The following is a 12730-nucleotide window of genomic DNA, read 5'->3' on the forward strand; positions in this document are numbered from 1 at the left end:
CCCTCCAGTGTGTTGGGAGGATGTGTGATTCCCTCCAGGAGGCGCGTGTGTTCCCCTCCACTTATACAATAAGGATGAGTTTATTCCCTCCAGGAGGATGTGCATTCCCTCCTTTATGAGTTCATGCCCTTGTGATGGGCCATCGTTCGCTGTGAGGAAAGCTCTTGTGATTCCCATTGCGGTTTGCCATACTGCTTTGGAAGCTTCAAATACTGAAGAGGCAGTGGAGCTAGCTGGCCAAGAGGGCACTGTGAAAGTTTGCGTGCTCTCTATCTCCCCTGCTGGTTGATGGACATAACCCATACGTAATGGCTTCATCTGCTATGACTAAAGGAAAGAAAATTACCAAGGTAAGAACCTAATTTTCCCATACTACACTTGTCCCAGAAACCTCAAAGATCCAGTGTGCCAGAGTTTTGTCCACTTTTGATGAATATGTTTCATTTTATTTTCCTATTTCCTCAGCAATATGAGAAGCCACTGACGGACATGGAACCGAAGTTGCTAAGCGAAAGAAAAATAAAAATGGTCTTTTATCGAGTTAAGGAAATTCTTCAGTGCCATTCGTTGTTCCAGATTGCGCTGGCTAGCCGGGTGTCTGAATGGGATTCTGCCGAAATGATTGGCGATGTCTTTGTTGCCTCTGTAAGTAACCTGGCTGATTAAAAGTATTTCATTAAGCTGAGTGAGACTGTATCCCAGGGCAGATAAGTGGGCCAATGACTCAAGAGACCAAGACAACAGTCTGGTGTCTGAATAATTTTGTTATTAAAGACTCGACACAGATCTGTGTTTTGGCCACAGGCCTGCCTCAGGAGTGTAAAACACAAAACATTAAAAATACTGGCTATATATATTATGGTTTATATGTTGTTATAACCAGATATGCTCTCACGTTTTATATATTTGTATTGAGTAGGCTGAAAGGTGCACTTGAACACCTATAAAACACAGCAGGGCAGTTAGCAGATAGTTTAACTCTGTAGTAACTTAGGCCAGAATACAAGAAGACAGCCAGCAGATAGATTAACAGTGTCTTCACTGGGAAAGCAATTTATGTACTCAAGTCTTCAGGGCTGCACACGTTACATAACAGGTTTTATTTTAGTTCAAAAGCATTGCCAGTGTTCACAAAACAGTTACAGCAGCAAAAAGAAACTTCCCGCCACAAAACAGCAGGCTGGGGAAAATATAGGGTTGGCTAGAAATTCAAACTGGCTCTGTGAAATAAAGAGAACAGTTCCCAATAAAAGTCCATATAGGTTCCAAACAAATGTCCAGACATGAGGGGAGGCTTTTCTCCCATTCCCCTGCTTTCAAAGTATTTATTTATTTATTAGGATTTATTTACTGCCTTTTTGGAGTGGAGGAGTAGCCTAGTAGTTAGTGCAGTGGACTTTGATCCTGGGGAACTGAGTTCAATTCCCACTGCAGCTCCTTGTGACTCTGGGCAAGTCACTTAACCCTCCATTGCCCCTGGTACAAAATAAGTACCTGAATATATGTAAACTGCTTTGAATGTAGTTGCAAAAACCTCAGAAAGGCAGTATATTAAGTCCCATTTCCCTTTCCCTTTTTGAAGGAATTCACTCAAGGCAGTGTACAGTAAGAATAGATCAAACATGAGCAATGGCAAATACAGCAGTAAAAATATTTAAATAATGCAAAGTATGGCGTGGAGGGGCCTAATCGAAAGGGACGTCCTCGTTTTGATTTGGACGTCCTTGCAGGACATCCTGATCCAGGGGCGGGGAAACCCATATTTTCAAAACAAGATGGATGTCCATCTTTTGTTTCGATAACATGGTAAGGGACGTCCAAATCCTGAAATATGGTCGTCCCTAGACTTGGTCGTTTCTGATTTTCAGCGATAATGGAAACCAAGGACGTCCATCTCAGAAACGACCAAATACAAGCCATTTGGTCATTGGAGGAGCCAGCATTTGTAGTGCACTGGTCCCCCTGACATACCAGGACACCAACCGGGCACCCTAGAGGGCACTGCAGTGGACTTCATAAATTGCTCCCAGGTACATAGCTCCCTTACCTTGTGTGCTGAGCCCCCCAACACCCCCAAAAAACTCACTACTTACAACTGTACACCACTACCATAGCCCTTACGGGTGAGGGGGGCACCTAGATGTGGGTACAGTGGGTTTGTAGTGGGTTTTGGAGAGCTCGCTGTTTCCTCCACAAACGTAACAGGTAGCGGGGGGGGGGGGGGGGGGGGGGGAGGGATGGGGCTGGGTCCGCTTGCCTGAAGTGCACTGCACCCAGTAAAACTGCTCCAGGGACCTGCATACTGCTGTGATGGACCTGAATATGACATCTGAGGCTGGCACAGAATATTTTGAAAGATGTTTTTTGAGGGTGGGATGGGGTTAGTGACCACTGGGGGAGTAAGGGGAGGTCATCCCCGATTCTCTGCAGTGGTCATCTGCTCAGTTCAGGCACCTTTTTGTGGCTTGGTCGTAAGAAAAACACGACCAGGTAAAGTCGTCCAAGTGTTCGTCAGGGACTTCCTTGTTTCTTTAGATTATGGGTCGAGGACGTCCTAGTGTTAGGCGTGCCCAAGTCACGCCTTCGCTATGTCTCAAACATGCCCCCGTGAACTTTGGCCGTCCCTGCAACAGAAAGCAGTTGGGGATGTCCAAAATCAGCTTTTGATTATACCAATTTAGACGACCCTGTGAGAAGGACGTCCATCTTTCGATTTGTGTCGAAAGATGGGCGTCCTTCTCTTTTGAAAATAAGCCCGATAGTATACTAACAATGTCAACATGAGCATTTTAATTGATAGTGAAGTAATAAGTAGAACATGGTCAGTGCAGCTCTCTGGTCAAAGAAATCTCAATGAAAAAAAGAAAACAAATTCAGTTCTTATCAGCTTCACAGCAACCCAGGCTTCATACTCTCAACTCCCAGGTCTAGGGAAAAACCTGTCCAGTGCTCATTTCTGCAGGCTACAGAACACAGCCTTTCTTCTAGCTGGCCCCCAGAGAGCCTCAGCCCTGCTCTTTCTTCCTCCCATTCCCAGATGGTAGCTGAGAATTCTTGCAGGCTGAGAAACGGACCTTTTCCTGCAGCTGACTTCCAGGGAACTATACCCATGCTCTCTCTTTTTCTCAGACCCACATGGTAGCTGAAGACCCACCTTAGTAAGGTGCCTAGGGCTCCACCAGTCCACCCAAATTACAGAGCAACAATGCAAGGTTGACTAGCTTCTTTCAGGCTGTCCATTTCTTCTCTCAGGTTATATACCCCCTTTCTGGGGAGCCTGACCAGCTGGGTCCTAGTCCATTCTGTTCTTCCTTGACTCTTTCTCCTGCTGTCTCTTTCTCCTTGGCAGCTCTCTTTAGCTACTCTCCTCCATCTCCCCTCCTATCTCTGAGGCTTCACGCAGGCTTCTTAATCAGGGTGAGCTGGAAGCTGGAAACAGTCAAACTCTGGAGCATATAGTACTCATGCTTCCAGAGATGATAGGAAGACAACATAAAAGGATCGATTTACTAAAAGACATTATCGTGTGCTAATATCATTCATTTACTGTATGTCCCACATTAATAACATTAGCATATTCTAATGTTGAAATGTGGTTATGTAAATCTACACCAAGAACTTTGGTAAGGATTGATATCTCATATGTATTCTACAGATAACAACTGAGCTATATCTTTAGCAGCATCCACCAGTATACTTGTACAAAATACCACAGCAGATCAATAGTCCGAGCAAATGTAAAGCAATTTAAAAGGCTGGTGATCACCTTATAATTGGGAAGACTGGTTGTGTCAATTAGTTTTATATGCCCTCATCTACTATGATGGGACTTAAGAGACATGGGTTGAAAAATGACCACAGAATAGATTTTCCGTACCTGAAAATATTTTCATTTTAGGTATACAGAGGGGCCGTTTTACTAAGGCTTAGCATGTGCTAAGTGCCACATGGCTCATAGGTATAAAATAGGACATGCAGCATTTAACGCACGCTAAGGTCTGTTAGTGCTTGCTAAGCTTTAGTAAAAGGGCCCCCAGAGTTTGTTAAAAAAATTGTTAATACATCTTCTCTGTCTTTCAGTTTTCTAAATCTATGGTGCTAGATGCATACAGCGAGTATGTCAATAACTTCAGTACAGCAGTTGGAGTTCTCAGGAAATCGTGTGCCATGAAACCAGCTTTTCTTGAATTTTTGAAGGTGAGCACACTGTTTTGTGTTTGAGTGAATACAATAAAACAACAAAAAAAAGTTGGGGAGAGAATAGCAGACTATGAATTGTGATTTGCCTAAAATGCAGTTTCTGAGTGAGGTTGTCAAGGTTCTGGTTCTGGTGCTGTCAATCCCCTTATTCTCCCAACATAAATTTGCAACTTGCTTCCTTCTCAGAAGGGTAACAGTTTATTAACTTTTCCTCAACAGAATACAACCTGAGCTTCCACTGGTGAGTTACTCTTAAGTTATTCCAGCTTTCACAAATCAGTTACAGCAGCAAAAACAAACTCCCCTCCACAGGTTGGAGAAAATAAAGAGTTGGCTAGAAATTCAAACCGGCTCTGTCAAAGAAAGAGAACAGTTCCAAAATGAAAGTCCAGTAATTTTCATTTTTACACGCGTCCGCTACACACACCAAAAAATAATTTTTATTTTCCGGTGCACGGCAGAAACCGGGCGGTAATCAGCATTCTACGCATGTAGACCATTACTGCCCGGTTAACGCTTGAGACCTTACCACTAAGTCAATGGGTGGCGGTAAGGTCTCAGGCCAAAAATGGACACGCGCCATTTTTTATTTGCCGCACGTCCATTTTCAGCGAAAAAAAGGCCTTAAATGGACCTGCAAGCATCCAGTACACGTGTCTACACCAGCGCAGGCCATTTTTCGGCGCACCTTAGTAAAAGGACCCTTTGCTATGGATATATATTATTTAAATGGTTAACCATTTTAACACTAGCATGTCAGTATTCATTCATATTGATCAGCATTTTTTTTTTAAACCCTGGCTGCAGTGGCCAAGAAATATCCAGATGTTCTGCATCACTATCTGGCTAGTGGCTAGTGCTGAATATTAGGGCTGTACTGATATTCATATTAGATTCGATTTGGCCCCAAATTCAGTATTTGTATTCGGCCGAATAGTGATTTAAATTTGAGTCCAGGATGTTACTGTGCTAAACCTTACTGAAATAAACACTTGATCTCTGATTTCATGTTGCTTCTTTTATTATTTGTTATGTTAAAGCTCAATACCCATTATTTGTATTCGGCATTAGTAGTCGGCTGAATAATATTTTTCATTATTTGTATTTGGCCGAATATTAAAACTATTCGGTATGGCTTTACTGAATATCCATATAAGATCACTGTTTCCCAGCGGATCCAACACTGTTACCTCACAAACCATGCCCTGCATTCCACTAAGGACTAGATCTAAAATAGCTCCCCCTCTTGTTGGTTCTTGGACCAGTTGCTCCAAGAAGCAGTCGTTTATTACATCTAAGAATTTTACCTTTCTAGCACTCCCTGATCTAACATTCAGAAGTTAGAGAACAAGGCCAGTGCTGGGCAAACTTCTACGGTCTGTGCCCTGATCGTGGCTGAATAGACGTGGATGGGCTGGAGTGGAGCATTCCAGGGGCTTCAATGACAACTTCAGAAATTTTAGAATAAGGACAGTGCTGGACAGACTTCTACGGTCTATGCCCTGAAAATGGTTTGGACAAATCAAGATCATATGAAATATCACATCATACCTTATGTAATGAATTTATCTTATTGGGCAGGTTGGATGGACTTTACAAGTCTTAATTTGCCGTCATGGTGTTACTTTCAGACTTATTTTCGAAAGAGAAGGGCACCCATCTTTCGACACAAATTGGGAGATGGGCGTCCTTCTCTCAGGGTCACCCAAATCGTCATAATCGAAAGCCGATTTTGGGCATCTCCAACTGCTTTCCGTCGCGGGGACGACCAAAGTTCCCGGGGGCGTGTCGGAGAAGTAGCGAAGGCGGGACTGGGGCGTGCCTAACACATGGGCATCCTTAAGCGATAATGACGAGCACTTGGGCGACTTTACTTGGTCCATTTTTACTTACGACCAAGCCTCAAAAAGGTGCCCGAACTGACCAGATGACCACTGGAGGGAATCTGGGATGACCTCCCCTGACTCCCCCAGTGGTCACTAACCACCTCCCACCCCGAGAAAAACATCTTTAAAAACTTTTTTTGCCAGCCTGAAATGTCATACTCAGGTCCATCGTAGCAGTATGCAGGTCCCTGGGGGAGGAGGTATGTGTGTGTCAGCGGAGGCATAGCGAAGGCGTGGACGTCCTTCTTTCAAACATTTTGGATGTCCTGAACTGCCCCCCCCCCCCCCCCCCCCCACAGGGAAGGACAAATTTTAAGGGAGTGGAGTGGAGGAGTGGCCTAGTGGTTAGAGCACTGGTCTTGCAATCCAGAGGTGGCTGGTTCAAATCTCACTGCTGCTACTTGTAATCCAAATAAATAAAGGGGGTGTCAGAGGAATAGCAAAGGCATGGACATCCTTCTCATAGAAATATCCAGGCATGGACATCCTTCTCACAGAAACATCCACATTTTGGACGTCCTCAACTGCCATCGCAGGGATGGAGGCATAGCGAAGGACATCCCTCACCCATTCTCTAAAAAAAAAAATAAAAATAGACGTCCCTGATGAGCACTTGGACATTTTCACCTGGACTTGTATTTTTCTAAGATTGTAGATGGCAATTTATTTATGGTTGTAGACGGCTATTATACACGCAGCTTGTCTGCATGTATGAAGCCGTCTTTGGCATGCGCAGAGCAGCCATGCATAATGCTTGGCTGCTCTGCACTGGCTTCCCCTCCTTAGGAAGGAGCTCATTTGCATGCGATTTCCTTCATGTATGCCCGTTCCTTTCCGAATCGCTAAGGGATCGGTAAGGGAAGGGCTTTTTCCGTTCAGTTAGTGCATCAATTAGTCCACTGCGGTGCCCGCTAGGGTGCCCGGTTGGTGTCCTGACATGTGAGGGGGACCAGTGCACTACGAATGCTGGCTCCTCCCACGACCATAGGGCTTGCATTTGGTCATTTTTGAGATGGGCTTCCTCGGTTTCCATTATCGCTGAAAACCGGGGACAACCATCTCTAAGGTCGACCTAAATGTTGAGATTTGGGTGTCCCCGACCATATTATGGAAATGAAAGATGGACGCCCATCTTGTTTTGATAATACGGGTTTTCCCGCCCCTTCGCGGGATGTCCTGCGAGGACGCCTTCAGGAGAACTTGGGCACCCCATTTGATTATGCCCCTCCACGTTACTATATCCAGTCAATATTGGAGTCATTAAAATCACCCATTATTATAATGTTGCCCAATTTGCCAGCTTTCCTAATTTCTGTAAACATTTCTTCATCTGTCTGTTCGTTTTCCTGGAGAACGATAGCACAGCACTACCAATATAATCTTTCCCTTCACACATGGAATTTCTATCCACAAGGATTCCATACTGCTATCTGTTTCATGTAGAATATTTATTTTGTTTGACTCAGTTCCCTTTTTAACATATAGCTCAACTCCCCCTTCAATTTGATCCACTCTATCATTTCAGTATAATTTGTACCCTGATAACACAGTGTTCCATTGATTGTCCTCCTACCAGGTCTCTGAGATGCCTGTATATTCCAACTCTCCCATCTTATTTTTTCGACTTCTAGGGTTTGTATATGGATACTTCAAATTGTGTTTTTTCTTTGCTTCTACAAGCTGCTTCGAAGTTAACGGGGACAATTTGCATCCTTTACTCTGTTCTCCCAATAAACACTCCTGGATTTCTTTCACCATTATTGAAACCTCTCTATCGAGATTCCCTAAAGATCCTGTTTCAGTAGTATCTTTCAAGGATACTCCACACCAAACCATGCACTCCTGGGCCACTGTCAGCTTCCCCCCCCCCTCCCATTTTAGTTTAAAAGCTGCTCTATCCTCTTTTTAAGATTTAATGCCAGCAACCTGGTTTCATCCTGGTTAAAGTGGAACCCATCCTTTCGGAACAGGCTTCTCATTTCCCAGAATGTTGCCCAGTTTTTAACACATCTAAATTCCTCATCCCTGTACCATCATCTCAACCACGTATTGAGACTTTGGAGCTCTGCCTTTCTCTTGGGTCCTGTGCGTCGAATGGCGAGCATTTCTGAAAATGCTACCTTGGAGAATCTGGATTTCAGCTTTCTACCTAAGATCTTAAATTTGGCTTCCAGAACCTCCCTCCCACATTTTCCTATGTCATTGGTACCCACATGTACCAAGACAGCTGGCTCCTCCCCAGCACTATCTAAAATCCTATCTCGGTGACACGTGAGGTCCCTCCACCTTCGCACCAGGCAGGCAAGTGACCAGGCGATCCTCATGCCCACCAGCCACCCAGTTATCTACAAGCCTAATGATCAAATCACCATCTACAACAGTCATCCTAAAATGGGAAGTTCATTTATAATTTTAAAACTGGCCCACATCACACCCATAGTATGTCCACACATTGCACCCTGAAAATAAGCATGGGTATACATCTGTGAGAAACAGTTTTTCTAAAATCTCTGCTTACATGTGTATTTCCATTTACACATCCAAAGTAGCTTATAAATGTGTATAAATGTTGCCTAATCCTTTTAAGATGATCTTAAATAATAATAAATCCACAAACAGACTAATTTGGTCATAAGTCTATTACTGGTTATATCCAGGGCTGTGGATTTGGAAGCAATATTTGGTGGAGTCGGAGTCAGTAAAAATGTATCAACTCCAGCTTCTAAATAAATACTTACAGCATTATAATATATGGTAAATGTATCATTTTATACATACATACGAGTGTATACATGTATGTATGTATATATATATTTATATAGATAGATATTTTTGTCCTAGATCTAAAGTACTGGTAAATATGTTATATTTAACAGTACTTTAGAGATCCAGAGCAAACATTTTGAAGCTTAATATCAGTTGGAGTTGGAATCGAAGGTTTGGTATACTGACTCCACAGCCCTGGTTATATGAAACCAGGGCATCAGAAGTTGTATATTCAAAATAAAAGGTTATAGAACTTTGTATGGGAAGACACCCACCAATTTGTCCAAAACTCACAGTACAAATTCAATCACAAATTCAATCACTTGCCCAAAAACACAATCAAAACTGCAAATGTAGTTTGTTTTTTTTTAAGGGTGTTTTAGCAGGAACTTCCTGCTTTTGGGGCCAAAATCAAACTTCTTATGCTGAAACACCCATATTTTTCAAAAATGTTTGCCATTTTGATTATGTTGGTGTTGGGATCATTAAGATTCTGGGCAGCACTGTTTCAGATGAATACTTAATTATCACAAACTCAATGTGCATATGAAAATCAGGCAAGATAATAGAATTTGTATTTTGGGGTTCAGACTAAATGGTGGCTTTCTTCCCATAGAAAGTCCCATAACCATCTACGTTGAATATAAAAACTTCTGACACCCTTTTTCACATACAATATTTTGGTATGATATAGCCGGGAATAGATTTACTGTGACTAAATTAGTCTCTGTGAATTTATTGGTTTTACTGTGAGATTAGTTGTTTACATCTTTTTTTTCTTTTTTGCTTCCTAAGTAATAAAAATAATTTTTCAGGCATGAGGGACATCAGTTGTCACTATTCCAATTCAAACAACCTAAAATAAATTCTAGTGATTGTGAAGTTTGAAAGCCACAGCAGTGTCTTAGAGTGAAGATGTGAGTAAATTTGAGAAGAGAACACACAGGGGCCCTTTTACTAAGGCGCGCTGAAAAATGGCCTGCGGTAGTGTAGACGTGTGTTTTGAGCACACACAGAATCATTGTTCAGCGCACCTGTAAAAAATGCCTTTTAAAACTTTTTTGCCAAAAATGGATGTGCAGCAAAATGAAAATTATTGCGCGTCCATTTTGGGTCTGAGACCTTACCGCCAGCCATTGAACTAGCTGTAAGGTCTTACGCGGTTACTGGACGGTAATGCTCTACGTGTGTAAAATGCTGACTACTACCTGAGCGCCAGAAAATAAAAATATTTTCTGGCTCTTGTAAAAAATGAAATTACCGCACGGGCCACACGGTAGTTGGGCAGTAACTCGGAATCGCTGTGCGTTGAGCACGCGTAGGAACTTACGCGGCTTAGTAAAAGGGCCCCACAGTCTTTTTAATCCTTCTGGACAGGTGATGGGAAAATCCTGGGGGTGGTTCTTTTTTGACGTTTATTATATAGGAACCCCCTCTGTTCTCAAGCCTTGTTAGAAGGAGCATTACACATGTAGATTTGGTTTGGTCTGCTTTAGAAATCATGCCTGAAATGTCAGAAGACCTACTATAAGATTCTGTCCAACAGGACTGTGTACAAAAATGCACAAGGCTGCTTGAAGTGACATTTTACACAGCCCATGGAAATAACTCTGAAAAGTTGCTCAGTGTGTACTAAATTTTGCTGACTTGCACCTCTGTTTTTTCAAGGGCTTTCTGTAGAATCAGCAAGAAGATTTAATATAGCCCTGAGAGACATTGTATACGTGTTATTTCATTGTGCAAAAAAATGATTGCGGACTGTGTTAGGCTTGGTTCCCATCCCCAACCCCTCAAGTTGTCATCGTTACAGAACTAGATATGGCTTTAAAACATCATGTTTATGTCTTAACTTTTAATCTTTGGGACCGCTTAGGTTTGTGGTGGAAGATGTCCACTATCTCATGTGTTGAAGTTCACTTAAAGTTTGTGTTGTCTCCCTTGTTGTTTTTACTTTTGTGGATGGTGCTGTGAGTGCACAGAAATTCCATTACATGGTGTTTTATGTTCTCATGACAATAATATTCAGCAGTTAAGAGCCAGCCAAGATTATGTACTTTCAGGTTATATAACCCTCCAGTAGTTGAAATCTCCCAAGATGTTGAAAACGTCATTTTTTTCATTACAGCAGTGCCAGGAGTCCAGCCCTGATAGAATTACTCTCTATGGTCTAATGATGAAACCAATCCAGCGCTTTCCACAATTTATTCTTTTGCTTCAGGTATGTAATATCAGAAAAATGGGACTAGAGCTCCTAATCTGTTTCTCTCGGCTGGTTCCCCCCCACCCCCTCCACTCTTTGGTGTCACTTATCCTCCCCTGTCTTTTCCTTTCCTCTCACTTCTTTTTCTCTATTATTTTCCTTTTCTCTCCACCACTTTCAAAATTCTCACACATTCTCAAATGCTGTTATACTTTCCTTTGGGAATCATGATTGTATAATTCAATGCTTTATTCCCCACCCTCAACCTGTTTTCTAATTTATTTATTTATTTATTTGTGACATTTATATCCCACGTTATCCTAAACAAGTTTCAGTTTAGTGTGACTTATAATAAACAGTATTGGATACATAACCAAGAATAATGCATAAGAAAGTAATTTGTTGTAAGAATCCAGTTTTACAATACAGTATCATAAACGTACTGGGATAGCTATGGATGTTTAACATGTCTAAATGTTTCGAACATTTAGAAAATCTATTATGAATGAGAAAATCTATTATGAATGAGAAATTGTACGTGAAGCAAAGAAAACGTTTATGGTAAATAGAGTAATAACCAATTTATTTATGAACACAAAAGCAAAAAAAAGAATTTCTCAAAAAAAATCCAAAGTGTAGAAACCAATCTGTTTTGTGATTGATTGGGAACGTGTTGGAGATCGACAATCAAGATTGTGAAGACGGTGGATCTTCACATTAAAAACATTACAGCCTGAGTTAGAATGGGCTACATTTTTGTAAGCATTCGTTTTTGTCACCAGGATAGTATGTGATTAGTCTGTATTTTTGTAAGAATCGGTGAGTTGTGTAAAGTTTGTTCGGGTGTATTTGTGACGTATGTGAGATGGAACTTTAAAATGCCAGAGCTCGGCATCTGATGTCAGTAGCACCATTTTAGAGATGTGAAGTAGTCTCCAAGCCATTTACAGGATTTTTTCAGTAAGTGCTGTGTGTGGTTTTTTTTTTTTTAATATTGTTTATTTTTAAATTTTGAGCTTAAACATTTGTGGAGAATATTTTGGTGTTTAGATTAAATGCCTGTTTATATTTGACTCTGACGAAGCCTTATGAATTGGCGAAACGGGTCTCGTCGGATTCATAGAAGATGATTTTGAGTTCTATGGTGCTTATTATTTAGGCTTCAGCAGGTGCTTTGAAGATTCATCAAATGCTTGGATCTGATGTATTAGCTCCTTTTTGTCTTTGGAATTCCATTTTTTCAAGAAGTTTGGATTGAAAAGAAGATTTTGAAATTTGATAATAAAGTAGTATTTTGTATTCATAGATTGGTTTCTACACCTTGGATTTTTTTGAGGAAATCTTATTTTGCTTTTGTGTTCATTATTGATTTCTGTACATGCTGTAGTATTTTGGTATAGTAATTTATATATGAGCAAGAATTATTACTACTTCCTTTTTTGATGTAACTGAAGCTAACGAACTCTGAGCTCTGATAAGTACATATAAGTACATAAGTAGTGCCATACTGGGAAAGACCAAAGGTCCATCTAGCCCAGCATCCTGTCACCGACAGTGGCCAATCCAGGTCAAGGGCACCTGGCACGCTCTCCAAACGTAAAAACATTCCAGACAAGTTATACCTAAAAATGCAGAATTTTTCCAAGTCCATTTAATAGCGGTCTGTGGACTTGTCCTT

General features: G+C 41.5%; 1 protein-coding gene across 1 annotated transcript in view; it reads left to right on the forward strand.

The window, feature by feature from the left end:
- ARHGEF10 (Rho guanine nucleotide exchange factor 10) overlaps positions 1-12730 on the forward strand; it is a 205784-nt gene that overhangs the window by 59341 nt on the left and 133713 nt on the right. Inside the window, exons 10-12 of the mRNA XM_030198941.1 lie at positions 466-645; positions 4081-4197; positions 10978-11070. Of these exons, the coding sequence (XP_030054801.1) occupies positions 466-645; positions 4081-4197; positions 10978-11070 (390 nt within the window). The remainder of the gene's footprint in view (positions 1-465; positions 646-4080; positions 4198-10977; positions 11071-12730) is intronic.

This window comes from Microcaecilia unicolor, chromosome 3, assembly GCF_901765095.1.
Source record: "Microcaecilia unicolor chromosome 3, aMicUni1.1, whole genome shotgun sequence".
NCBI classification, from domain to species: domain Eukaryota; kingdom Metazoa; phylum Chordata; class Amphibia; order Gymnophiona; family Siphonopidae; genus Microcaecilia; species Microcaecilia unicolor.